At 49.9% G+C, this 26,663-nt stretch overlaps 1 protein-coding gene across 1 annotated transcript in view; it reads right to left on the reverse strand.

The window, feature by feature from the left end:
* capn9 (calpain 9) overlaps positions 1–26,663 on the reverse strand; it is a 106,659-nt gene that overhangs the window by 31,496 nt on the left and 48,500 nt on the right. Inside the window, exons 9-15 of the mRNA XM_072498455.1 lie at positions 23,275–23,435; positions 17,826–17,995; positions 16,774–16,982; positions 15,162–15,198; positions 11,373–11,456; positions 4,662–4,719; positions 2,979–3,043 (exon numbers count right to left, since the gene is read on the reverse strand). Coding sequence (XP_072354556.1) covers positions 2,979–3,043; positions 4,662–4,719; positions 11,373–11,456; positions 15,162–15,198; positions 16,774–16,982; positions 17,826–17,995; positions 23,275–23,435 — 784 coding nt within the window. The remainder of the gene's footprint in view (positions 1–2,978; positions 3,044–4,661; positions 4,720–11,372; positions 11,457–15,161; positions 15,199–16,773; positions 16,983–17,825; positions 17,996–23,274; positions 23,436–26,663) is intronic.

Consider the following 26,663-nt stretch of genomic DNA (forward strand, 5'->3'; position numbering starts at 1 on the left):
TGGCGGTCCTCCGGACGGATTGGGAGCTGGTGGTATGCAGACTTCAGATCCACCGTGGAGAACATGCGGTAGTGAGCGATCTGATTGACCATGTCTGCAATCTGGGGAAGGGGGTACGCATCAAGTTGCGTAAACCAGTAAATGGTCTGGCTGTAATCAACCACCATCCGGAGCTTCTCCCCGGTCTTGACGACCACCACCTGAGCTCTCCAGGGGCTATTGCTGGCCTCTATGACTCCTTCCCGCAAGAGACGCAGGACCTCAGACCTAATAAATATTCTGTCCTGCATGCTATATCGCCTGCTGCGAGTGGCTACTGGCTTACAATCAGCGGTGAGATTAGCGAAGAGGGAAGGAGGGTCGACTTTCAGAGTGGCTAGGCTGCACACAGTGAGTGGGGGCAGGGGTCCGCCAAAGCTAAGCGTCAGGCTCTTGAGATTACATTGAAAATCGAGCCCTAAAAGGAGGGGGGCGCAGAGGTCTGGGAGCACGCACAGCTGGAAATTAGTGTACTCAGCGCCCTGTACCGCTAAGGTTACCGTAGTGCACCCTCGGATTTGTACCGAGTGCGACCCGGAGACGAGGGAAATTGTTTGTCGCGCCGGGAATATCGGGAGCAAGCAGTGGCTTACCAGATCCGGGTGGATGAAACTCTCAGTGCTCCTGGAGTCGAACAGGCAAGGTGTCTCGTACCTGTTAACCCGGATGGCCATCATTGAGCTCTTGGGGTGCTTGGGTCGCGACTGGTCCAAGGTGACTGCGCTGAGTTGAGGGTAACCGGTGGAGTGGTCGGCTCTGCTGGGGCAGCCCCCCGGTGACTGTCCGAGCAGGTCGTACGCGTCGAGCGGCATGGCAGATGGCGTCCAAGATGCCGGCTCCCGTTGATCAAGCGTGGCGGGCGCCGAGGAAGATGGCATCCAAGATGGCGGCCCCCATGGATCGCACGTGGCCGGCCGCCTGGGGGAGGATGGCCAAAATGGCGGCCCCCATGAGTCGCACATGCTGTGCGGAGTCGGCAGGCACGCTGCCACATTGCGAGGTCTGCGGGCCTGAGAGTCGGTAGTCCGGGTCTGAGAGTTCGCGTGCTTAGGCTTGGCGAGGCAGACCTTGGCGAAGTGCCCTTTTCGGCCGCAACTGTTGCAGTGCGCGTTGCGGGCCGGGCAGTGCTGTCGAGGGTGTTGAGTCTGGCCGCAGAAGTAACAAAGCAACCCCCCATGATAAGCGGGTGGGTGCGCAGCACAGGCCTGGGGTAGTCTCTGGTCGGGAGCCCACGAGGGGGTCGAGTGTTCGGCCGGAAATGCAGTGAGGCTCTGGAAAGCAACCTCCAGTGAAGTCGCCAGTTTCACCGTCTCGTCCAGGTCCTGTGCCCCTTTCTCGAGCAGTCGCTGCCGCACGTAATTTGATCTGACCCCCGCAACATAGACGTCTCGGACGGCGAGCTCCATGTGCTGAGTAGCTGTAACGGCCTGATAGTTGCAGTTGTGCGTGAGGACTTTGAGGTCGCGCAGATAGTCGTCGAGTGACTCCCCGGGGCGCTGGTGTCAAGTAGTGAGAATATGTCGTGCATAGACTCGTTCACAGGCCGCACGTAGATGCGCTCGAGGATTGCGAGAGTGGCGGTATATGAGGTGGCCTCTTCGAGTTGCACAGAAATGCGGTGACTCACCCGTGCATAGAGGAGACTCAATTTTTGTTCGTCCGTGACGGATGGCGTCGATGACCCGGCAAGGTAGGCCTTGAAATACCGCAGTCAGTGTGAAAAAATTTCCTTCGCCTCCGCAGCCTGTGGATCGAGCTCCAGTCTGTCAGTTTTGAGGGCTGACTCCATAATCGTTTTTGTTCAGATAGTTAATTAAATTGATGCGACCATCAATTCACTCGAGGACTTGTGTCGGAGTAAAACAGTGGTTTTAATTAACTATCAACTTTGCCTGCCTGCGACTGGTACATACTGAGGACTGTCCCACAGGCCAGCTACTCTTATACTCCTTCAAAGGGGCGGAGCCATGGGCTGAGCCCGTACATGCTCTAACATCCTCCAACATCTCCCCCTGTGGGTGAAGCCCACAGATAAAACCCACAGGGTTAATAACATAGAACATAACTGGTGAATTAACTGTATTTACATTCACCACACTAACTGCTTCTTGAAACCATACCATGTTTTGGACTCAACTAATTTCTGTTATAACAAATTCCACAGGCTCACCACTCTCTGGGTGCAGAAATATCTCCTCATCTCTGTCCTAAATGGTCTACCCTGTATCCTCAGACTGTGACCCCCTGGTTCTGGACACACCATCATCGTGAACATCCTTCCTGCATCTACCCTGTCCAGTCCTGTTAGAGTTTTCTAGGTTTCTATGAGATCCCCCCCTCATTCGTCTCAACTCCAGCGAATACAATCCTAACCTAGTCAATCTCTCCGCGTACATCAGTCCTACCATCCCAGGAATCAGTCTTGTAAACCTTTGCTGCACTCCCTCTATAGCTAGAACATCCTTCCTCAGATAAGGAGACCAAAACTGCACACAATATTCTAGGTGTGGCCTCACCAAGGCCCTGTATAATTGCAGCAAGACATCCCTGCTCCTGTACTCGATTCCTCTCGCAATGAAGGCCAGCATACCATTTGCCTTCTTTACCGCCTGCTGCACCTACATGCTCACTTTCAGTGACTGGTGTACGAGGACACCCAGGTCTCATTGAATGTTCCCCTCTCCTAATTTATGGCCATTCAGATAATAGTCTGCCTTCTTGTTTTTGCTACCAAAGTGGATAACCTCGCATTTCTCCAAATTATACTGCGTTGATTTGCCCACTCACTCAACTTCCATACGTTTAGAAATGTTCAGATGACTGCATTTCACAGTTTTAAAATGAGCCCTAATTTAGTGAGAAATATTATTTTGATGATTGTGCTTTGCAGATCACTAAGTGTTGACCAGGTTTGAAGAAGGAACGAAATCATAGGATACATGGTAGAGAGACACGATACTGCGACAAGTCTCAATGTCAAAACCGTTGGGTGCCATTTCTTTTTCTGTAAAACAAAGGAGGGTAAATAATGAAGCGAATACCCACTCCCCCGCCCCTGCTCCCCCTCATCCCACCGCCCAGCCAGTAGGTGGGTGACACTCAGTTCCTGTAAAGACACCCCCTTAATACACAGAATTCATCAGCTACAACCCCCTCCTACGGAGTATATATGACTCAGCTTTGCCATTTAAGGCAGGAGCTGGTCAGATCCTGTACCCCACAGGCGGTAGAATCAAAGTAAGAATTGCCTTTTTTATAGACTACCCCAAAGGGACAGGGAAGGGGGGGTTCAGCGACGATACCTCTTAAAACTGAATCGTTAGCATGCCACTAGAGTAGTTTTACATAAGTTGTTTTATTAAGGATTGAGATGAATTATAGGACTGAGTAATTATTATTAACCATTAAACATGTATTTTTAGGACATAGCAGTAATAAGCAATCAAATGGGATTTAGGATAGCTAACTTGACCAAAAGGACATTACTTCTGACATCTTGGGTGGGATTCTCCGCAATCGGCGCGATGTCCGCCGACCGGTGCCAAAAACAGCGCGAATCAGTCCGGCATCGCGCCGCCCCAAAGGTGCGGAATTCTCCGCATCTTGAGGGGCCGAGCCCTCACCTTGAGGTGCCAGGCCTGCGCCGGACTGATTTCCGCCCCGCCAGCTGGCGGGAAAGGCCTTTGGTGCCCCGCCAGATAGCGCGGAAATGACTTGGCCGTGCGGCGCATGCGCGGGAGCGTCAGCGGCCGCTCACGGCATCCCCGCGCATGCGCAGTTGAGGGGGTCTCTTCCGCCTCCGCCATAGTGGAGACTATGGCGAAGGCGGAAGGGAAAGAGTGCCCCCACGGCACAGGCCTGCCCGCGGATCGGTGGGCCCCGATCGCGGGCCAGGCCACCGTGGGGGCACCCCCCGGGGCCAGATCGCCCCGCGCCCCCTCCAGGACCCCGGAGCCCGCATTCCAGCAGCGGGACTTCGGCCCATCGCGGGCCGGAGAATCGCCGGGGGGGGGCCCGCCAACCGGCGCGGCGAAATTCCCACCCCCTCCGAATATCCGGTACCGGAGAATTCGGCAACCGGCGGGGGCGGGATTCATGCCAGCCCCCGGCAATTCTCTGCCCGGCCGGGGGGGGGGGGGTCAGAGAATCCCGCCCCTTGTCTTTGTGAAACAATTCAGGGTGCTGGTTCTGTTTCAGCAAGCTGCTGGGATTGTAAGCAGCTGGCAGGATGAGGATCAATCATGCGCTGATGCGATTCTATTGGGTGAAGTTTAAACACTGCTTGCAATTCTATTGGATAAGTTTAAAAGTAGCAGCTTCAGGGATTGGATCGCGTCCAATTGGGGTGGGCTATTGATTTTTGAACGTTGTATAATTAGTGTGTTCGGGTCTTTGTTCGGCAGAACAGGTCTTGGCCGATATCCAGTCTGTTCTCCGTGTACACGTAACAAGCTTGATTAAATAGCCATCTTTGTCCAGGTTGTGGTGTTTTGTTCCTCTCTGTACTGAGCTGAGCCACAGGGATTAACTCCATGTGGAAGCTGACTCAATACACAGGTCTTGAAACCACTCCTACATCAGACATCCCTTCCCAAGTTGCACATAAATAATTTGGGACTCACGTTTCGAGAACACAGTATTTAAAACATCTTGCAGTTCGTAAGCATTGATTTCCAGATCCTGAAAGAGAAGTGTGCGAGGGATAAGATAATGTTTGGACGTTAAGTCACAATGGCGTATCTTCAAAAGGATCATCGATTCGCTTTATTCTATAGAATATTATAACAGACCATTCAACCCCACTCTTCTATACTAACAATTATGACCTGCTCTTGCCTACTCACACCCTTCTTCATCTATTAATATATCAAAAAGAAAGAACACAACCACCATTAGGAAGTAAAATGAAGGGAAATGGACAAAACCATTGAATATGTTTCCAACTCTGAGCAGGTCCTTTGAAATCCACGTGCAGGCCTAAATATTCTCAGGAAAGCTACTCCTGAGATTGTAAGTACACGGAGGGAGAGCACCAACAACTTGCAATGTCTCAAGGCCTCACAGATGCTGCCCAAGATTCCAGGATTGGGAATGATTTGTGCAGTTGGGGAAAGTCCAGCACCACTTCCGAAAAGGAACAGTGACCTCTTCTCGGTCAGTTCTCACTCCTGAACCTCGCGTTCCCACTCCTGAACCTCGCGTTTTCACTTCTGAATCTCGTGATCTCACTGCTGAATCTCGCGTTCTCACTCCTGAACCCCGTGTTCTCAATCCTGAACCTCGCGTTCTCACTCCTGAACCCCACGTTCTCACTCATGAATCCCGCGTTCTCACTCCTGAACCCCACGTTCTCACTCATGAATCCCGCGTTCTCACTCCTGAACCTCGCGTTCTCACTCTTGAACCTCGCGTTCTCACTCCTGAACCTCGCGTTCTCACTCCTGAATCTCGCGTTCTCACTTCTGAACCCCGCTTTCTCAATTCTGAATCCTGTGTTCTCACTGCTGAACCTCACGTTCTCACTCCTGAACCCCGCGTTCTCACTCCTGAATCCCGCGTTCTCACTCCTCAACCGAGTGTTCTCACTCCTGAACCCCGTGTTCTCATTCCTGAACCTCGCGTTCTCACTCCTGAACCCCACGTTCTCACTCATGAATCCCGCGTTCTCACTCCTGAACCTCGCGTTCTCACTCTTGAACCTCGCGTTCTCACTCCTGAACCTCGCGTTCTCACTCCTGAACCTCGCGTTCTCACTCCTGAACCCCGCTTTCTCAATTCTGAATCCTGTGTTCTCACTGTTGAACCTCACGTTCTCACTCCTGAACCCCGCGTTCTCACTCCTGAATCCCGCGTTCTCACTCCTCAACCTAGCGTTCTCACTCCTGAACCCCGCGTTCTCACTCATGAATCCCACCTTCTCACTCCTGAATCTTGCGTTCTCACTCCTGAACCTCGTGTTCTCACTCCTGAACCTCGCGTTCTCACTCCTGAATACTGTGTTTTCACTCCTGAACCTCGCGTTCTCACTCCTAAACCTCGCGTTCTCACTCCCGAACCTCACGTTCTCACTCCTGAACCTCGGGTTCTCACTCCTGAATCTCGCGTTCTCACTCCTGAACCTCGCATTCCCACTCCTGAACCTCGCGTTCTCACTCCTGAACCTCGCGTTCTCACTACTGAATCCACCATGTTCTCACTCCTGAACCTCGCGTTCTCACTCCTGAACCTCGCGTTTTCACTTCTGAACCTCGCGTTCTCACTCCTGAACCTCGCGCTCTCACTCCTGAACCTCGCGCTCTCACTCCTGAACCAAGCATTCTCACTACTGAACCTCGCGTTCTCACTCCTGAATCCACGATGTTCTCACTCCTGAACCTTGCGTTCTCACTCCTGAACCTCCTGTTCTCACTCCTGAACCTCGCGTTTTCACTTCTGAACCTCGCGTTCTCACTCCTGAACCTCGCGTTCTCACTCCTGAACCAAGCATTCTCACTACTGAATCTCGCGTTCTCACTCCTGAATCCCCCATGTTCTCACTCCTGAATCCCCCATGTTCTCACTCCTGAACCTCCTGTTCTCACTCCTGAACCTCGCGTTCTCACTCCTGAACCTCGCGTTCTCACTCCTGAACATCCTGTTTTCACTACTGAATCTCGCGTTCTCACTCCTGAACCTCGCGTTCTCACTCCTGAACCTCGCGTTCTCACTCCTGAACCAAGCATTCTCACTACTGAATCTCGCGTTCTCACTCCTGAATCCCCCATGTTCTCACTCCTGAACCTCCTGTTCTCACTCCTGAACCTCGCGTTCTCACTCCTGAACCTTGCGTTCTCACTCCTGAACATCCTGTTTTCACTACTGAATCTCGCGTTCTCACTCCTGAACCTCGCTTTCTCACTCCTGAACCTGCCGTTCTCACTCCTGAACCAAGCGTTCTCACTCCTGAATCCCCCATGTTCTCACTCCTGAATCCCCCATGTTCTCACTCCTGAACCTCGCGTTCTCACTCCTGAACCTGGCGTTCTCACTCCTGCACCTGGCATTCTCACTCCTGAACATGGCGTTCTCACTCCTGAACCTGGCGTTCTCACTCCTGAACCAAGCGTTCTCACTCCTGAACCTGGCGTTCTCACTCCTGAACCTGGCGTTCTCACTCCTGAACCTGGCGTTCTCACTCCTGAACCTGGTGTTCTCACTCCTGAACCTGGTGTTCTCACTCCTGAACCTCACGTTCTCACTCCTGAACCAAGCGTTCTCACTCGTGAACCTGTCGTTCTCACTCCTGAACCTCGTGTTCTCACTCCTGAACCTGGCGTTCTCACTCCTGCACCTGGCATTCTCCCTCCTGCACCTGGCGTTCTCACTCCTGGCGTTCTCACTCCTGAACCTCAAGTTCTCACTCCTGAATCTCCCATGTTCTCACTCCTGAATCTCCCATGTTCTCACTCCTGAACCTGGCGTTCTCACTCCTGAACCTGGCGTTCTCACTCCTGAACCTGGCGTTCTCACTCCTGAACCTGGCGTTCTCACTCCTGAACCTCGTGTTCTCACTCCTGAACCTCGTGTTCTCACTCCTGAACCTGGCGTTCTCACTCCTGAACCTGGCGCTCTCACTCCTTAACCAAGCGTTCTCACTCCTGAACCTGGCGTTCTCACTCCTGAACCTGGCGTTCTCACTCCTGAACCTCGTGTTCTCACTCCTGAACCTCACGTTCTCACTCTTGAACCTCGCGTTCTCTCTCCTGAACCTCGCGTTCTCACTCCTGAACCTCGCGTTCTCACTCCTGAACCCCGCTTTCTCAATTCTGAATCCTGTGTTCTCACTGTTGAACCTCACGTTCTCACTCCTGAACCCCGCGTTCTCACTCCTGAATCCCGCGTTCTCACTCCTGAACCCCGCGTTCTCACTCATGAATCCCACCTTCTCACTCCTGAATCTTGCGTTCTCACTCCTGAACCTCGTGTTCTCACTCCTGAACCTCGCGTTCTCACTCCTGAATACTGTGTTTTCACTCCTGAACCTCGCGTTCTCACTCCTAAACCTCGCGTTCTCACTCCCGAACCTCACGTTCTCACTCCTGAACCTCGGGTTCTCACTCCTGAATCTCGCGTTCTCACTCCTGAACCTCGCATTCCCACTCCTGAACCTCGCGTTCTCACTCCTGAACCTCGCGTCCTCACTACTGAATCCACCATGTTCTCACTCCTGAACCTCGCGTTCTCACTCCTGAACCTCGCGTTTTCACTTCTGAACCTCGCGTTCTCACTCCTGAACCTCGCGCTCTCACTCCTGAACCTCGCGCTCTCACTCCTGAACCAAGCATTCTCACTACTGAACCTCGCGTTCTCACTCCTGAATCCACGATGTTCTCACTCCTGAACCTTGCGTTCTCACTCCTGAACCTCCTGTTCTCACTCCTGAACCTCGCGTTTTCACTTATGAACCTCGCGTTCTCACTCCTGAACCTCGCGTTCTCACTCCTGAACCAAGCATTCTCACTACTGAATCTCGCGTTCTCACTCCTGAATCCCCCATGTTCTCACTCCTGAATCCCCCATGTTCTCACTCCTGAACCTCCTGTTCTCACTCCTGAACCTCGCGTTCTCACTCCTGAACCTCGCGTTCTCACTCCTGAACATCCTGTTTTCACTACTGAATCTCGCGTTCTCACTCCTGAACCTCGCGTTCTCACTCCTGAACCTCGCGTTCTCACTCCTGAACCAAGCATTCTCACTACTGAATCTCGCGTTCTCACTCCTGAATCCCCCATGTTCTCACTCCTGAACCTCCTGTTCTCACTCCTGAACCTCGCGTTCTCACTCCTGAACCTTGCGTTCTCACTCCTGAACATCCTGTTTTCACTACTGAATCTCGCGTTCTCACTCCTGAACCTCGCTTTCTCACTCCTGAACCTGCCGTTCTCACTCCTGAACCAAGCGTTCTCACTCCTGAATCCCCCATGTTCTCACTCCTGAATCCCCCATGTTCTCACTCCTGAACCTCGCGTTCTCACTCCTGAACCTGGCGTTCTCACTCCTGCACCTGGCATTCTCACTCCTGAACATGGCGTTCTCACTCCTGAACTTGGCGTTCTCACTCCTGAACCAAGCGTTCTCACTCCTGAACCTGGCGTTCTCACTCCTGAACCTGGCGTTCTCACTCCTGAACCTGGTGTTCTCACTCCTGAACCTGGTGTTCTCACTCCTGAACCTCACGTTCTCACTCCTGAACCAAGCGTTCTCACTCGTGAACCTGTCGTTCTCACTCCTGAACCTCGTGTTCTCACTCCTGAACCTGGCGTTCTCCCTCCTGCACCTGGCGTTCTCACTCCTGAACCTCAAGTTCTCACTCCTGAATCTCCCATGTTCTCATTCCTGAATCTCCCATGTTCTCACTCCTGAACCTGGCGTTCTCACTCCTGAACCTGGCGTTCTCACTCCTGAACCTGGCGTTCTCACTCCTGAACCTGGCGTTCTCACTCCTGAACCTGGCGTTCTCACTCCTGAACCTCGTGTTCTCACTCCTGAACCTCGTGTTCTCACTCCTGAACCTGGCGTTCTCACTCCTGAACCTGGCGCTCTCACTCCTTAACCAAGCGTTCTCACTCCTGAACCTGGCGTTCTCACTCCTGAACCTGGCGTTCTCACTCCTGAACCTCGTGTTCTCACTCCTGAACCTCACGTTCTCACTCATGAACCTCGCGTTCTCACTCATGAACCTGTCATTCTCACTCCTGAACCTCGTGTTCTCACTCCTGAACTTCGCGTTCTCACTCTTGAACCTCGCGTTCTCACTCTTGAACCTCGCATTCTCACTCCTGAACCTCGCGTTCTCACTCCTGAACCTCGCGTTCTCACTCCTGAACCTCGCGTTCTTTCACCTGAATCCCCATGTTCTCACTCCTGAACCTCACGTTCTCACTCCTGAACCTGGCGTTCTCATTCTTGAATCCCCCATGTTCTCACTCCTGAATCCCCCATGTTCTCACTCCTGAACCTCGCGTTCTCACTCCTGAACCTGAATTTCTCACTCCTGCACCTGGCATTCTCACTCCTGAACGAAGCGTTCTCACTCCTGAACCTCACGTTCTCACTCCTGAACCTGGCGTTCTCACTCCTGAACCTCACGTTCTCACTCCTGAACCTGGCGTTCTCACTCCTGAACCTGGCGTTCTCACTCCTGAACCTGGCGTTCTCACTCCTGAACCTGGCGTTCTCACTCCTGAACCTGGCGTTCTCACTCCTGAACCTCGCGTTCTCACTCCTGAACCTCGCGTTCTCACTCCTGAACCTTGCGTTCTTTCACCTGAATCCCCATGTTCTCACTCCTGAACCTCGCGTTCTCACTCCTGAACCTGGCGTTCTCATTCATGAATCCCCCATGTTCTCACTCCTGAATCCCCCATGTTCTCACTCCTGAACCTGCTGTGAACATCAAGCCTGCTCCCCCATTCAATAAGATCATGGCTTATCTGATTGTGGCTTGAACTCGACTATCCTGCCTACTCCCGATAAACTTTGATTTCTTTGTTAGTCAAGAATTTATCTATCTATGCCTTAGAAAATATTCAACGGCCGAGCCTCCACTGCTCTCTGAAGAAGCGTTCCAACGACTCATGACCCTCAGAGAAAAGATTTCTCCTTATCTCCATTTTATATCGGAGAGCCCTTATTTGTAAATGATGTCCCCTAGTTCTAGTCCCTCCAACAAGGGGAAACATTTGCCCAGCATTCACCCTGTGCAGTCCTCTCAAGATCTTACATGTTTCAATGAGATCATCTCTCATTCTGCTAAACTCCAATGGATATAGGCCCAACCTGTCCAACCTTGTCCTCATTCCAGGAATCAGTTCGAGTAAGCCTTATCTGAACTGGTTCCAAGAGAAATTCAGTTATTTCTTAAAAAGAGATCAAAACTCTGTAGATGTGGTCTCACCAATGCCCTGTACAATTATACCAAAACATCTCTACTTTTATATTTTATTCCCCTTGCAATAAATACCACCATTCCTCTTGCCTCCCTAATCTCTTATTGTCCCTGCATATTAACCTTTCCCGATTCATATACCAGGACACCCAGATCCCTCTGTACCTCAGAGTTCTGCAATCTTTCTCCATCTAGATAATATTCTGCTTTTCTGCCAAAATGAACAAGTTCACATTTTCCCACATTATACTCCGTTTGGCAAGAGTTTTCCCACTCACTAACCTATCTAAATCCCTCTGTGGGCTCCTTATGCCCTTTTCAGTCTCACTCCCGACTCCCCACATGCTCCCTGAAAATCCCGAGCCCTGAGTCACTCCAAGATTATTTCACAAATGTTGCTGCTCACCTTCCCTGAGATTTGTCCAAACTGCGAGCGGAACTGCCGTTCCTCCTGACTCTCATCCTGGGGGTTGGCTTTTGATTTTGGCGGCTGCAGAAAACAAAGTTTCCTTTTAGACTCCAACATTGGAAATCTTTTTTTTATTTATTTTTTTAAAGTCTCAGTGTCATTCCCAGAGTGAAAGCAATGCGTGTGTTAATATTTAGATATCGGCTCTCACTCAGCTGCTTGTCTCCGAGTCAGAAGCTTGGTCACAAGACCCAACTCCAGAGACTTGGGTGCAAAAATCTAAAAAGGCACCGAGGGAGTGCTGCACGGTAGGAGGTGCCGCCTTTCAAATGAGATGTTAAACCGAGGGCCAATCTGCCCTGGATGTCAAAAGACATCAGTTGAGGGAAAGCAGCAGAATTCTCCCTGGCATTGGGCCCATATGTATCCCTCATCCACCCACAGTAAGCACAGATTATAGGGTCACCATGTGTGTGGGAGCTTGCTTTGCGCACATTGGCTGCCACATTTCATGCATTACAACGGCGACAACACCTCAAAAAGCAGATCATTGACATCGGGACCCTGAGTCATGAAAGGCGCTACATAAATACAGGTTCTCTCTTTCCCACAGAGGTTCTAGATATTGTAACCAGGCAAAGAGAGATGATCCAGATTAACCCGGGATAGTGAACACTTTCACCACCCATTAAGTTACATGTTGGGGTGTGTGGGGCAAAATAAATTGCGGTTGTGGATCAATACTGCTCACAGATCAATCACAATCCAACAGAGACCGAATGAAGGGCTATGTGCTAAACATCGCAGGATAGGGTGGGGCACCAGCAGCCCACAATTTATCGATTCACTCCAGGGGCCCCAAAATTTCAATAACTTGGAGGTTAGGATTCAGCCGTACTTTTTGGACCAGCGTAAGGACAGCTTTGCTGATCCCACACTGGACATACAGTACCAGTGGCCCACCCAGGACTGTTATTGCTCAGCAGTCGCAGGCTATGTAGCAGGAACATGACTGGAGTAAGCTGCACTCCACACAGCACAGCATACACAGAATTGTGACTGGAAATGAAAATCTGGAGAGAGGATAAAAACGTCATCAGAGTTGATATTACCTGTTTTAGACTAAAGTCATTGATACCAACCTGCATCTGTAGGCCCAACTCTCAGCTTCTGAAGTAAATCCTCATTTCATAGTTTAAGGATGGCACCCAATCTCAAGGAGAGCAGAGAAAACGTTTCAGGAGACAAGTTGATAGCGATGCACGGGAGGACCTTGCTCCAAGCCACATCATACGGCGGTGTCTCAACCAACAGGCCACAACACAGACAGAAACACCGCCGCATAAACTCTGCTGTCGGAAAAGTGGAGTATGCAGCAGGAGAAAGAGAGCAGAACCTTGTCTCAAGGACCGCCACTCCCCACCCCCTCCTCTTGCCCCCCACCACTGACGACAGGGCAACTCTTGTCCTCTTTGTCCAAAGACCTGTGGCTCCAGGATTGAATTGATGAGTCACCTGAGAGCGCACAAATCACAAAGCCTGGGAAGACACCATCCTCGCTCCGAGGAAATGAGGACAACCCCAAAAACAACAAGAAATATCATCAATATCTCAGGGTCAGATCCGGTATCCTGACCACATCTCAGTTTTAGTAATGAAGACTTGTGCTCCAGAACTGATTGTGCTGTTCCAGTTCAGCTCCAATGCTCGTATTTCCCCAACAATGTAGAAAACGGCCTAGGTATGCCTTGTCCACAAAACGCAAGACAAGTCCAACCCACTCAATTACCACCCCATCAGTCTACTCTTGATCATCAGTAAAATGATGGAAGGGGTCATTAAGTGATATCAAGTGGCACTTATACAGCAATAACCTGCTCTATAAATGCTCAGTTTGGGTTCCGGCAGGACCATTCTGCTCCAGGCTTCATTACAGCTTTGGTCCATAAATGGACAAAAGGGTTGATCCGATGGGTGAGGTGAGAGTGATTTCTCTTGATATTAAGGCACCATTTAACTGAGTGTGACATCAAGGAGCCCGAGCTAAACTGAAGTCAATGGAAATCAGGGAGAAGACACTCCATCGATTGGAGTCACAGTGAGCACAAAGAAGATGGTTGTGGTTGTTGGATGTCAATCATCTCAGCCCTAGGACATTGCTGCAGGAGTTCCTCAGGGTTGTCTCTTCGGCCCAAACATCTTCAGCTGCTTCATCAATAATTTCCCTCCATTGTAAGTCACAAATGGAGATATTCACTAATGGTAGCACAATGTTCAGCACCATTTGCAATTCCCCAGATACTGAAATAGTCTCTGTCCACATGCAACAAGACCAGGACAACATTCATGTTTGGGCTGGCAAGTGTCAATAGCATTTGTGCCATCTCCCCTTGACATTCAGTGGCATTGCCATCACTGAATGCCCTGGGGGTTACTACAGTCCAGGAACTGAACTGGACCAGCCATATAAATACTGTGACTAAAAGAATATGTCAGGCTGGGAATTCTGCTGCCTGACTCCCTAAAGCCTGTCCACCATCCACAAGGTTCAAGTCAGGATGGAATACTCCCACTTACCTGGATGAGTACAGCTCCAACAACACTCAAGAAGGTCGACTGCATCCAGGACAAAGCAGCACGCTTGATTGGCACCCCAGTCATCACCTTAAACATTCTGTCTCTCCACAACATGCGTACAGCGTGTACCATATACAAGATGCACTGCAGCAACTCGTCAATCTTCCTTTGACAGCATCTTCAAAGTCACAACCTCAAAGAACAAGGGCAGCAGGCACATGGGAACACCACCACCTGGAAGTTCCCTTCCAAGCCACTCACCATCCTGACTTGAAATATATCGGCCATTCCTTCACTGTCGCTGGATCAGAATCCTGGAACTCCCTCTCCAACAGCACTGTGGGTGTACCTACACCATATGGACTACAGCGGTTCAAGAAGGCAACTCACCACCACCTGGTCTCAAGGGCAACTAGGGATGGGCAATAAGGGGGCAGCATGGTGGCGCAGTGGGTTAGCATTGCGGCCTCACGGCGCCGAGGTCCCAGGTTCGATCCCGGCTCTGGGTCACTGCCCAAGTGGAGTTTGCACATTCTCCCCGTGTTTGCGTGGGTTTCGCCCCACAACCCAAAAGATGTGCAAGCTAGGTGGATTGGCCACGCTAAATTGCCCCTTAATTGGAAAACAATTGAATTGGGTACTCTAAACTTTTTTAAAAAGGATGGGCAATAAATTCTGGCCTTGCCAACGATGCCCACATTCCAAAAATGAATTTATAAGACGTCTGTCTCACCATTCAGTTTGATTAATCTGAATCTCAACTCTATCCACCCACTTTGGTTCCATTTTTAAAATATTGTCAAACAAAAATCTATCGAATTCATGTTTATTTTTCTCCTTGAACTCTGTGGCTTTTGAAGTTTGAAACCTGCGATGTTCTGAACATAGAGACAGCAGAGGAAGGTAGATTTTATGAATTTGAGCTTTCCACTAAGGGGCTACGCTGGCTAGAAGTCCCCGGTGTGGATATCAGCAGTCATGGGACTGTCTATTTATTGAGTCAATTTGCAAATTAGACATCTTTATACCTGAATTCTTCATTTCCTTATATGGAGCAAAACCCTGCAGTGGGAGCGCTCTGTGTCCAATGCAGGCTCCATGCTATCCGCGCAAATGGTAACTAACATCACTGACATTCATTTGCCTAAAGTGACACTGAACATTTTACTCCAAAGTTGGAAGTTACTAAGTTTAAAAAAATACACCCACCTCTGGTAGATCTGCACCAATCTTATCCCCCATTTCACTGCAAATAAAATATAAATATTAGTAAGAGCATAACCATCTTGCATTAAATATTGTCCATATGGATGTCATAAGAAATATGATACTGTAAACTAGGTTGTAGTTGTTGGAAGGATAATTGGTGATGGTTGGAGGATAGTCAGTGATAAATTGGGGGGTGGCAGTTGGTGGTGTGGTTGGAGGGGCAGTTGGTGGGGTGGTTGGTGATGGTTGGAGGTGTGGTTGGTGATGGTTGGAGGGGTGGTTGGTGATGGTTGGAGGGGCAGTTAGAGGGGTAGTTGGTGATGGTTGGAGGGGCAGTTGGTGGGGTGGTTGGAGGGGTGGTTGGTGATGGTTGGAGGGGCAGTTAGAGGGGTAGTTGGTGATGGTTGGAGGGGCAATTGGAGGTGTAGTTGGCGATGGTTGGAGGGGTGGTTGGAGGGGCAGTTGGAGGGGTGGTTGGTGATGGTTGGAGGGGCAGTTGGAGCGGTGGTTGGTGATGGTTGGAGGGGCAGTTGGAGGGGTGGTTGGTGATGGTTGGAGGGGCAGTTGGAGGTGTGGTTGGTGATGGTTGGAGGGGCAGTTGGAGGTGTAGTTGGTGATGGTTGGAGGGGCAGTTGGAGCGGTGGTTGGTGATGGTTGGAGGGGCAATTGGTGATGGTTGGAGGGGCAGTTGGAGGGGTGGTTGGTGATGGTTGGAGGGGCAGTTGGAGGTGTAGTTGGTGATGGTTGGAGGGGCAGTTGGAGGGGTGGTTGGTGATGGTTGGATGGGCAGTTGGAGGGGTGGTTGGTGATGGTTGGAGGGGCAGTTGGAGGTGTAGTTGGTGATGGTTGGAGGGGGCAGTTGGAGCGGTGGTTGGTGATGGTTGGAGGGGCAGTTGGAGGTGTAGTTGGTGATGGTTGGAGGGGCAGTTGGAGCGGTGGTTGGTGATGGTTGGAGGGGCAGTTGGAGGTGTAGTTGGTGATGGTTGGAGGGGCAGTTGGAGCGGTGGTTGGTGATGGTTGGAGGGGCAGTTAGAGGTGTGGTTGGTGATGGTTGGAGGGGCAGTTGGAGGTGTGGTTGGTGATGGTTGGAGGGGCACTTGGAGGTGTGGTTGGTGATGGTTGGAGGGGCAGTTGGAGGTGTAGTTGGTGATGGTTGGAGGGGCAGTTGGAGCGGTTGTTGGTGATTGTTGGAGGGGCAGTTGGAGGTGTAGTTGGTGATGGTTGGAGGGGCAGTTGGAGGGGTGGTTGGAGGGGTGGTTGGCATTGGTTGGTGATGACTGGAGGGGACAGTTGGTGATCGATAGCCGGATCATTTGAGGGAGGGTTTGAGTGACAGTTGAATGGAAGGGAAAAACCATATATGGCTTGCAATTCAAGAGCTGAGGGGGAGAACCTTCCACTTTCTCCGTGCAATTCTTCCCACCACCTGAGCAGTGAATGGACGCAAATGCAACAATAACTTTTAAAAGGAAATTGGATAAATAATTGAAAAGGAAATGTTTGCAGGTGTATGAGAAAAGAGCAGGGAAGTGGGACAAATTAACTAGAGACAGAACATACACGATGGACAAATGTACCAGTCAAAATCAACAAAAACATATTTTAAGCTTACAGGCTTAAAGCTTTCTTCTCCGAAATAAATCGAACAATGAACTCAGCCTCTGCTTCAGGTTTGAAGCTAGTAGGTACAATCACATATTGTCCTGGTGGAAGTTTGAACCTTTGGGAGTTTTCCCGTACGTTAATGTACGTCTTGCTCTTTGCTTTCGAACCATGAAATCGGAAGAACTCTTTTGACAGATGATCAATGTCACTTTCAGCCTGGAAAATAAATTCCTGCCTTCAGCCTCATCATAGCAAAATCTGACACTACTCATTGCATCAACATGAAAGAAATCTTAGAGAAAATAGCACTTAGTCCATTGATGACAAACCTTTGAGTACCCTAAACCGCCATTAAAGCTTATTCCTCCAGTACTCCAACTGTCCCATTGAAGCCCATCCACCAGTGCCCCAACCAATTAAAGCTCAGCCTGATATAATAATAATAATCTTTATTGTCACAAGTAGGCTTACATTTACACTGCAATGAAGTTACTGTGAAAAGCCGCTAGTCACCACATTCCGGCGCCTGTTCGGGTACACAGAGGGAGAATTCAGAATGTCCAAATTACCTAATAGCACGTCTTTCTGGACTTGTGCAAGGAAACCGGAGCACCGGGAGGAAACCCACGCAGTCACGGGAGAATGTGCAGATTCCGCACAGACAGTGACCCAAGCCGGGAATTGACCCTGGGACTGTGAAGCCATAGTGCTAACCACTATGCTACCGCACCTCAACTAACCAATTGAAGCCCATCATTTTAATGCACTATCCACCACAGTGAAGCCCCTCTTTCTAGTACCCTGACCGACCCATTGAAGGCCCCTAACTCTAGTCCCCTAACATTCCCCATTGAATCCTATATAGGAGACATCGCAGGTAGCACTCTTTCCTTGGTGTCAGAATGCTGTGGGTTCAATTCTCACTCTTGGGACTCCCACCTATACCGTGTCCTCTATTCTCTTTTTCAGTCTAACTCTCTGGATGTTTAACTCACAGATTAACAGAAAGATAATTTAGCAGTTGTTTAAAATTTCTGTATTTACAAACCAGAAATGTACCTCATAAAGGGCGAACCCAATGGTCAGCAAATCGGCTCCTTCCTTCCGCAATTTGCGTCTGTTTTTTTGCATGAGAGCTACGATAAAGGTGCATTCATCTTTGCCGTCTTCTTGATCATCGTCAGCCTCCAGTAGCTGTACTTTATACTGCGGGTTGGTCCAGAAAGTGTCTGCCAACAAAATAGCCATAACGTGTAAAAATACAAAATGTTGACACCTCCAGGAATATTTTTATTCCATGGGGATCAATTAACTATTCAATCTATTGCATACTTTAGCGAGTAGAAGAGCTGAACTGTTTTGCTTTAGTGCGTCCTCTGGCTTATGAAGGAACAGCAATCTCATGTTTATACAGCACTTTTCACAACTGTGGAACATCCCAAAGCACTTTACATTCAGTTAAATTTGCAGTGGAGTCACTGCTGTAATGTAGGAAATGCAGCAGCCAATCTATACACAGCAAGCTCCCACAAACAGCAGCGAGATAACAAGCAGATAATCTGTTGAAATGAAAATGAAATGAAAATGGCTTATTGTCACAAGTAGGCTTCAAATGAAGTTACTGTGAAAAGCCCCTAGTCGCCACATTCCGGTGCCTGTTCGGGGAGACTGTTACGGGAATCGAACCGTGCTGCTGGCCTGCCTTGGTCTGCTTTCAAAGCCAGCGATTTAGCCCTGTGCTAAACAGCCCCTAAAAACAGCCCCTGTTTTTAGAGATGATGGCTGAGGGATAAGTATCAAGAAAGACACCTGGAAATCCGCTGCCCATTCTTGAATAGTGCCATGAGATCTTTTACATCCACCTGAGAGGGCAAATGTGTCCTTGGCTTAACATTTCATCTGAAAGTCAGTACCTCCGACGTTGCAGCACTCCCCCCATGCTGCACTGGAGGTGCTCAAGTCTCTCAATGTCACTAACCTATGGAGTCTTTTTTGTGAGTGAAAGCTCGGAGGGATTGAGCCATTGATGAATATTGTGAGCATCTTATGCACAGGAAAACCCGGGCATCAGAAACTAACTAACTAACTTGCTGGATTTTTTGAGGAAGTAACAGAAAGGGTTGATGAGGGTAAAGTTGTTGATCTGATATGCGTGGGGCTGGATTCTCTGTTTCTGGGACTATGTCCCCAGGCCGTCGTAAAAACTGTGGACTTTCACACCAGAAAACCTGGCGTGAAATGGCCACATATTCCTAGCCCTGCAGGGGGCTAGCAGTGAACCAGCGTGAAACTAGCAGCTTTTGCTGCAGATACGGGCCCCCGCACTTCCAGGTCAGAGGCCGCGCATGTGCATGGCGGCGGCCTCCAGCGGCCACTCCGTGGTCCATGGCAGACTCAGACCGCGGAGCTGGACCTTAAATATAGTGCCTCCAATGAGCCACGCGCCCGACCCGGACCACCTGCCCAAAAATTGCCCGGGCCCGCATAGGATTCCCCCTGCCCCCCCGATCGGCCCGCCCCTGACCAGGGCAGCAGCGGACTGGGTCCGCAACCACCACGCTAGTATCCCGAACGGCAGGACCATGTAAGATCCACACTGTCGGGACTTCGGCCAGTCGGGGGCGGAAAATGGCGGGGCAGGCCTCCAGCAATGGCCGCAGCTGGGTGATATGCGGCGAGTACGCCGCTTTTCGGGGCCCGGAGAATCAGGGAACCATCGCCGGTCCCGATTCCATGCGCCGAAATGGGTTCTCCGTCCCAGCGCCAATTTCGGCGTTGTGCAGAGAATCCAGCCCATGAACTTTCAGAAGGCATTCGATAGAGTGCCACACAATAGACGAGTAAGAAAAGTTATAACTCCTGGGATAAAAGAGATAGTAGCAAAGTGGATACAAAAGGTGACTGAATAATAGGAAACGGAGTAATGGTCAATGGATATATTTTGGGCTGGAGGACTATTTGCAGTGGTTTTCTGAGAGTTCAATATTGGGACTATTGGTTTTCTTGATATAGATAAATGATCTAGATCTTAGTGTGCAGGGGACAATTTCAAAGTTTGTAGATGACACAAATCTTGGAAATATTGTAAGCTGTGAAGAGGACAGTGTAGCGCTTCAGAAGGACATAGACAAGTTGGTGGAGGTGGCAGACGAAGTTCAATGCGGAGAAGTGTGAGGTGATGCATTTTGGCAGGAAGAACATGGAGAGGCAGTATAAATAAGGGGTAAAATTCATAAAAGGGTGTGGGAGTAGAGGGAACTGGGTGTATATGTGCATTGGTCATTGAAGGTGGCAGGACAGGAGGAGAGAGCAGTTGATAAAACATACAGTATTCCGGTCTTTGTTCATAGGGGAATAGAGCAAAAGAGCAAGGAGATTATGCTGAACTAGTGCCTTGTAAACACTAGTTAGAACTCAGCTGGAATACTGTGTACAGTTCCGGGTGTCACACTATAGGAAGGATATGAACAAATTGGAGCAAGTGCAGGAGAGGATTACAGGAATATTCCTAGGGATGAGAAACTTCATTTATGAGGATAGATTGGAAGGGTTGGGACTGTTCAACTTGGAGAGAAGAATGCTGAATGGAGATTTAATAAAGGTATTCAAAATTATGTGCGGGATGGGCAGAGTAGATAGGGAGAGCTGTTCCGGCTTATAAAAGGATCAAGAACGAAAAGGCACAGATTTAAAGAAGTAAATGTGATGTGAGAACATGTTTTCACACAGCAAGTAGTTGGGGTCTGGAATGCACGGTCTGGAACTGTGATGGAGGCGGGTTCAATCAAGGCATTCATGAGGGCATTAGATGATTACTTGAATATAAACAATGTGCAGGGGTATGGGAAACAGGTAGGGGAATGGCATTAAGCCATGACGCTCGTTTGTGGAGCCGGTGCACACGCAATGGGCCTAATGGCCTCTTTATGCGTTCTGACAATTTTGTGATTCGGTGAAACAACAATCACATTTCTTCAGTTTCTCTGTAACTTCTTTCAGTTTAAGAACCATCTGTGAACTCCGTGAACCTCCAGTTCTGGTCACCCTTCAGTTTTTAATACCCATCTCTTTCAGCAAGCTTTTTGTCACCTATCTCTTTATTTGATCCGGTGTCAAATTTTGTTCAATAACACTCCAGTGAAGTGCCATGTAAATGCAAGTTGTTGCAAACAAGTCTTGGCATGCCTATGGCTGGAGAGAAATCCAACAAAGTTGATGCCACAAGTTATTTTGGCAAAGATCACTTCATACTAAGCCACCATGCACATGTCTCCCAGGAGGTGAGGTAATTAGCCATAGTTCATGAAGGACCATAATCATCTCTCTCTGCTAGAGAGGGACAAGTGATTATACAGCTTGAAGGTCACCACTCAGATCAAGCATGGGGAAAGACAAGGAGGCAGCCCTCTGGGAACTATCACTACCCCTTCTGGTTTAACCAACAAGCACTAGCCAGAAACTCTTGATCAAAATGAGGCTGGAATAACACTGGAGGAAGATAACACTGAAGTTAACAGGATATTGGAAGGATGTGCCCTTATGTTTATGTGTGTTCAACAATCTAATTGATACTGTACATTAGTTATGGAAGAAAGTTAAATGTTCATATGAATGAGACACTGGCTAGTTAATGATTGTTTGCCAAAAAACATTCTATTAAGGGAATAGACAACCACTCACGGTTCCCAGAACCTTCCTACAGATACATTTCTAGACATAGGACTATATGTATTCTATGGGTGAGATCTTAAAACAAATTTTTGAAATGATAATAAACAAAGAAAATTGCCAAATATATTATTGTCTCCAACTTTCACAAATTAGTGAAAGGATATGGATGACCCTAGGAATTGTGGTACAATTGCACAAATACACCTGTTGTCCCCCTCTCAACCACATTGATATAATTCACACTGACGAGCAGAGATTGACAAATATTTAAAAATCATCATATGAAACTCACTATCACAGGGAGGGATGAGGTAACAAGCAGGGTAAATTAAGGGGAAACCAGTAGATGTAATATACTTGGATTTCCAAAATGTGTTTGTTAAAGTGCCACACAAACGGCAACTTAATAAGCTAAGAGCCCATGATGTTGGGGGTAGTATATTAGCATGGATAGAGGATTGGTTAACTGATAGAAGTCAGAGAGCTGAGATAAGTGGGGTATTTTCAGAATGGCAACCGATAAATACATGGGCCGGGATGCTCCGATCCCACGGCGGGTCGGAGAATCGTCGGGGGGGTGCGAGAATTGCGCCATGCCGCTCCGAGGCCGGGCCGCCAATTCTCCGGTGCCGTTTCCCTGGCACCGGCGTTGTTGCCGCCGCGCCGGTCGGGGGCTGTTGAAAGCGCCCCCACCGATTCTCCGCGCCTCGACAGGCCGAGTGCCCACCAAGTTCGGCCGAGTCCCGCCGGCGTAGGTTACGTATGGTCCTTACCCGGCGGGACCTCGGAGTTCTGGCTGCGGGGGCTGTCCTGGTGGAGGGGCGGGGGGATCCGACTCCGGGGGGGGGGGGGCCTCCACGGTGGCCTGGCACCCGATCGGGGCCTACCGATTGGCCAGCGGGCTAATTCTGTGGGGGCCTATGTTCCTCCGCGCTGGGTCCCTGTAGTGCTCCGCGATATTGCCCGGGGGCTGAGGCGGAGACGGGAACCCGCGCGCATGCGCGGACACGCGCCGCCATGGCGCACCAGCTTTTGAGCGCCGGAGCAGCGGACACCACTCTGGCACTGTACTAGCCCCCTAGGAAGGGGTAAATACCTGGGCCTGGAGGCCTGTTGACACCGGAGTGGCTCGCGCCGCTTTTGACAGCGTCAGAACTTGGCCACGGGATCGGAGAATCCCGGCCATGGAGTGCCACAGGATCCCTGCTGGGGCCACCATTATTCATAATATATTAAAATGGACGAAGAAAGTGAATGCGCTATTGCCAAGTTTGTAGATGGCACCAAAATAGGTGGGTAGGAAAGTGGCGAGGATGGTGAGCTATCTTCGTGAACCGCTGCAGACCATATGGTGTAGGTACACCCACAGTGCTGTTGGGGAGGGAGTTCCAAGAATTTGACTCAGGGACAGTGAAGGAACAATGATACAGTTCCAAGTTGACATGGTTAGAACTGCTGCCTCACAGGGATCCGGATTCGATTCTGGCCTTGGGCGACTGCGTGAGGTTTGCACATTCTTCCTCTGTCTGCGTGGGTTTACTCCCACAGTCCAGAGATGTGCAGGTTAGGCGGATTGGCCATAATCAATGTGCGGGGTTACGGAGATAAGGTGGGGGAAATGGGCTTAGAGTGCTCTTTCGGAGGATTGGTGCAGACTCGATGGGCTGAGTGGCCTCCTTCTGCACTGGACAGATTCTAACTCAGGATAGTGTGGGGGTTGCCTGCAGCACAAACATTGCTGTGGACCAGTCGGGCTGAATGGCCCGTTTCAGTGTTGTACACGCGATGGAGCAGAACAGTCTTTCTTCATCTACTGCTCTTTGTAAGCTCCCAGTACCTTGGAAGTTCCTGCAGCCTCCAGCTGTGCAGCCTCTGGTCCAGGCCCCTTCAAAAACTGTCACTTCCCATTTGTGAAAGGCATCGGTATCCAGGGAGTCCGGTGTAAGGTTACAGATCTCTACTGTGTCAAAATGTTTCTTAAAATCATCAAACGACATCCTGTGGAAAATGGGAGGAAATACATAAACAAGTGAGTTGCTATCGTCTGAAAGGGCGGTGGAAACAGCCTCAATATCAACTCTCACAGGGGAGTTGGGAAGTATTTAAAATGTGATCCCTTTGGGGGACAGAGCTGGAGCAGTAGGACCAATTGGACAGCTCTTTCAAAGAGTCAGCACAGGCACAAGTGGCATCAATTTCTGTGAGATCATGGCTTCTGTGAAAAAATAAAGCATTAAAATAACAGGAATATTGGAAGAGAATTGTTTAAACCCTCATCAGTGGCATAATTCTTGCATTAGGAAGTTACCAAGACTATCTCAATGACACTAAGAAAACAGACATCTACATATAGATTTGCAGTGCGATGCAAGATAGACTTCAATCACACAGGGGCAGCCATGTACACCATCTACAAGGTGCACTGCAGTAACTCACCAAGGCTCCTTAGGCAGCACCTTCCAAACCCACGACCACTACTATCTAGAAGGACAGGAGCAGCAGATACCTGGGAACCCCACCACCTGGAGGTTCCCCTCAAAGTCACTAACCACCCTGACTTGGAAATATATCACCTTTCCTTCACTGTCGCTTGTGGTGATGTGCATCAATGTAAATACATGTAGGCTAGCTAGACACTAGAGGGAGCACCAGAAACATCACACACACACACTCAACCAATAGATCAGTTAGGTAGGACATGTGCAAACGCTTCCTACGTATGATATCACATGCGCACATTTAAAGGGGAAACGTCCCAAAGCAAAGAAAAAATCTTTTAAAGCCATAAAACAACCTTCTTTCACCTGGAATGACAGCACAATGCCTCAAATTGAACCAGGAAATGAAATTATCCTCTGAAGAACCCTGCAACAAGCAGTTACCTTCGCCCAAACCGATGATTCTGACCTTGAATACTTCAAAACCGACCTTTACATTTTCTCTGGACCACACGAGCCTAATGCCAGCTCCGACACAAAATGTGATGATGTGGTCTTGGAAGACAATGACTCAGACGAACCTTTCACCTTGGGAGGCTACCCCAGTACCAAATCCGAACCGCAACTGGATGTGTTGCACATTGACGACCCCGACGACGGGTTTGAGGATCTTCAGCCCAGCAGATATGACATCCCGACTCGTGAGTGCAGGATTATACTACGGCCTGAAACCAAGAGACAGAGAGCGGTACAAGCCCACAGAGAGCGGCCTGCTGCCACACAGAGCGTGGTCCACGCACTGCTCAGGGTTCCCGACTCTAAGAAAGAAGACACGCAAGACTCCACACCGCAGTCCTTGCATGAACAAGAAGTGACTCCAGTGTCACAGGCCTCCACAGCGAGCTCGTGGTCAGACTCCACGATAGAAGAAACGCAAGACTCCAGAGCGCAGTCCTTGCACACACAAGACGTGACTCCAGTGTCACAAGCCTCCGCAGCGAGCTCGTGGACAGCCTCCACGATAGAAGAAACGCAAGACTCCAGAGCGCAGTCCTTGCACACACAAGAAGTGACTCCACAGTCACAAGCCTCCGCAGCGAGCTCGTGGACAGCCTCCACGATAGAAGAAACGCAAGACTCCAGAGCGCAGTCCTTGCACACACAAGAAGTGACTCCACAGTCACAAGCCTCCGCAGCGAGCTCGTGGACAGCCTCCACGATAGAAGAAACGCAAGACTCCAGAGCGCAGTCCTTGCACACACAAGAAGTGACTCCACAGTCACAAGCCTCCGCAGCGAGCTCGTGGACAGCCTCCACGATAGAAGAAACGCAAGACTCCAGAGCGCAGTCCTTGCACACACAAGACGTGACTCCAGTGTCACAAGCCTCCGCAGCGAGCTCGTGGACAGCCTCCACGATAGAAGCAACGCAAGACTCCGACGCGCAGTCCTTGCAGGAACAAGACCATAAGGGTCTAGCAACCTCCTCTGACCAACTAGCGGCAGACGATGCAAGTCTGCCATGCTCAAGCAAACAGCAAGAAGACTATGACAGTCTACCACGCTCCAGTGCACAGCAGGATGACCATGACGGTCTATCATGCTACAGTGAAGAACAAAGCGACGATGACAGTCCAAGCCCAAATGAAGGACAACAGCAAGACAATGACAGTCCACCCACATTGTTTGCACCACCAGATGAAAACTCTGACAATTTACCCAACCCAAGTGGACAACAAGCAGCTATTGAGGCTCTACCCACGGTACGTGAGACGAGTGACGACAGCATCCCACTTCCCATGCAAGATGTGCAAAGTGACAGACCTCAGCTAGTGTGTACAGAGGCACTCGACGATCACTGTGAGACCACTGGTGACTCCGGTGACACCACGATTCTTCCACCCTCATTCGCTCCAACCTCTCCACAAGTCAATGCATTCCTGCATGTTCCGACTCCAGACGTGCAGCTTCAAGAAATCTCAGCTGACTCCAGTGAACCTGCTAAGACTCCGGACGGGGAGCATCAACAAACCAACACTGACTCAGTTAAAACAGACCAGACTCCAGATGGGGAGCAACCAAACTGGACTTTACTCCAGACAGGGAGTGCCGCAACCTCAGTGATGGCACGCTCAGGGTGACAGCAGATGCCACAATGACAGGTGATGGATCACTTAACAATTACACTGGGTCAGTAATAACAAGCAGCAGCTACAGTCCAAGAGGAATACACCAATATTCACCACAGCTATATCCACACATTTTTTCCACACCAGCAGTGCAGCCAATGACAGCTCATGCTGGACAAACCCAGTATTCAGGCATGCAGCAGCCAGCAGTCTCTGCAGCATATTCTCAAACAGGCCAGCACTACGGATTGCCCACTAATGGAATCAAGACCGAAGGAGGACTACCGCAAGCGCAATCTGCACTACAGACTGGATGCCTTAGTTACAGCCCAGGATTTGCTGCACCCCAGCCTGGCCAGACGGCATATTCCTATCAGATGCAAGGTTTTAGTTTCACACCATCACCAGGTATTTATGCGAGCAGCAATTCTGTTTCCAAGTCGACAAGCTTCAACGGTTCTCAGCAGGATCACCCTTCCTGCACAGCACGTGGCCAGAACCAGTATGTACAGTCTTATCCAACTTCAACATATGGCACATCCATGACCTTGAATGATACTGTTGATGGTACCTCTTCAATGTCAACACCTTATCAGCTACAAGATGCCATCCGACAGCACCATCACAAACATCGAAAAAGAAAGGGACTCCAAATCAGAC

Source organism: Scyliorhinus torazame, chromosome 4 (genome assembly GCF_047496885.1).
Source record: "Scyliorhinus torazame isolate Kashiwa2021f chromosome 4, sScyTor2.1, whole genome shotgun sequence".
NCBI lineage: Eukaryota > Metazoa > Chordata > Chondrichthyes > Carcharhiniformes > Scyliorhinidae > Scyliorhinus > Scyliorhinus torazame.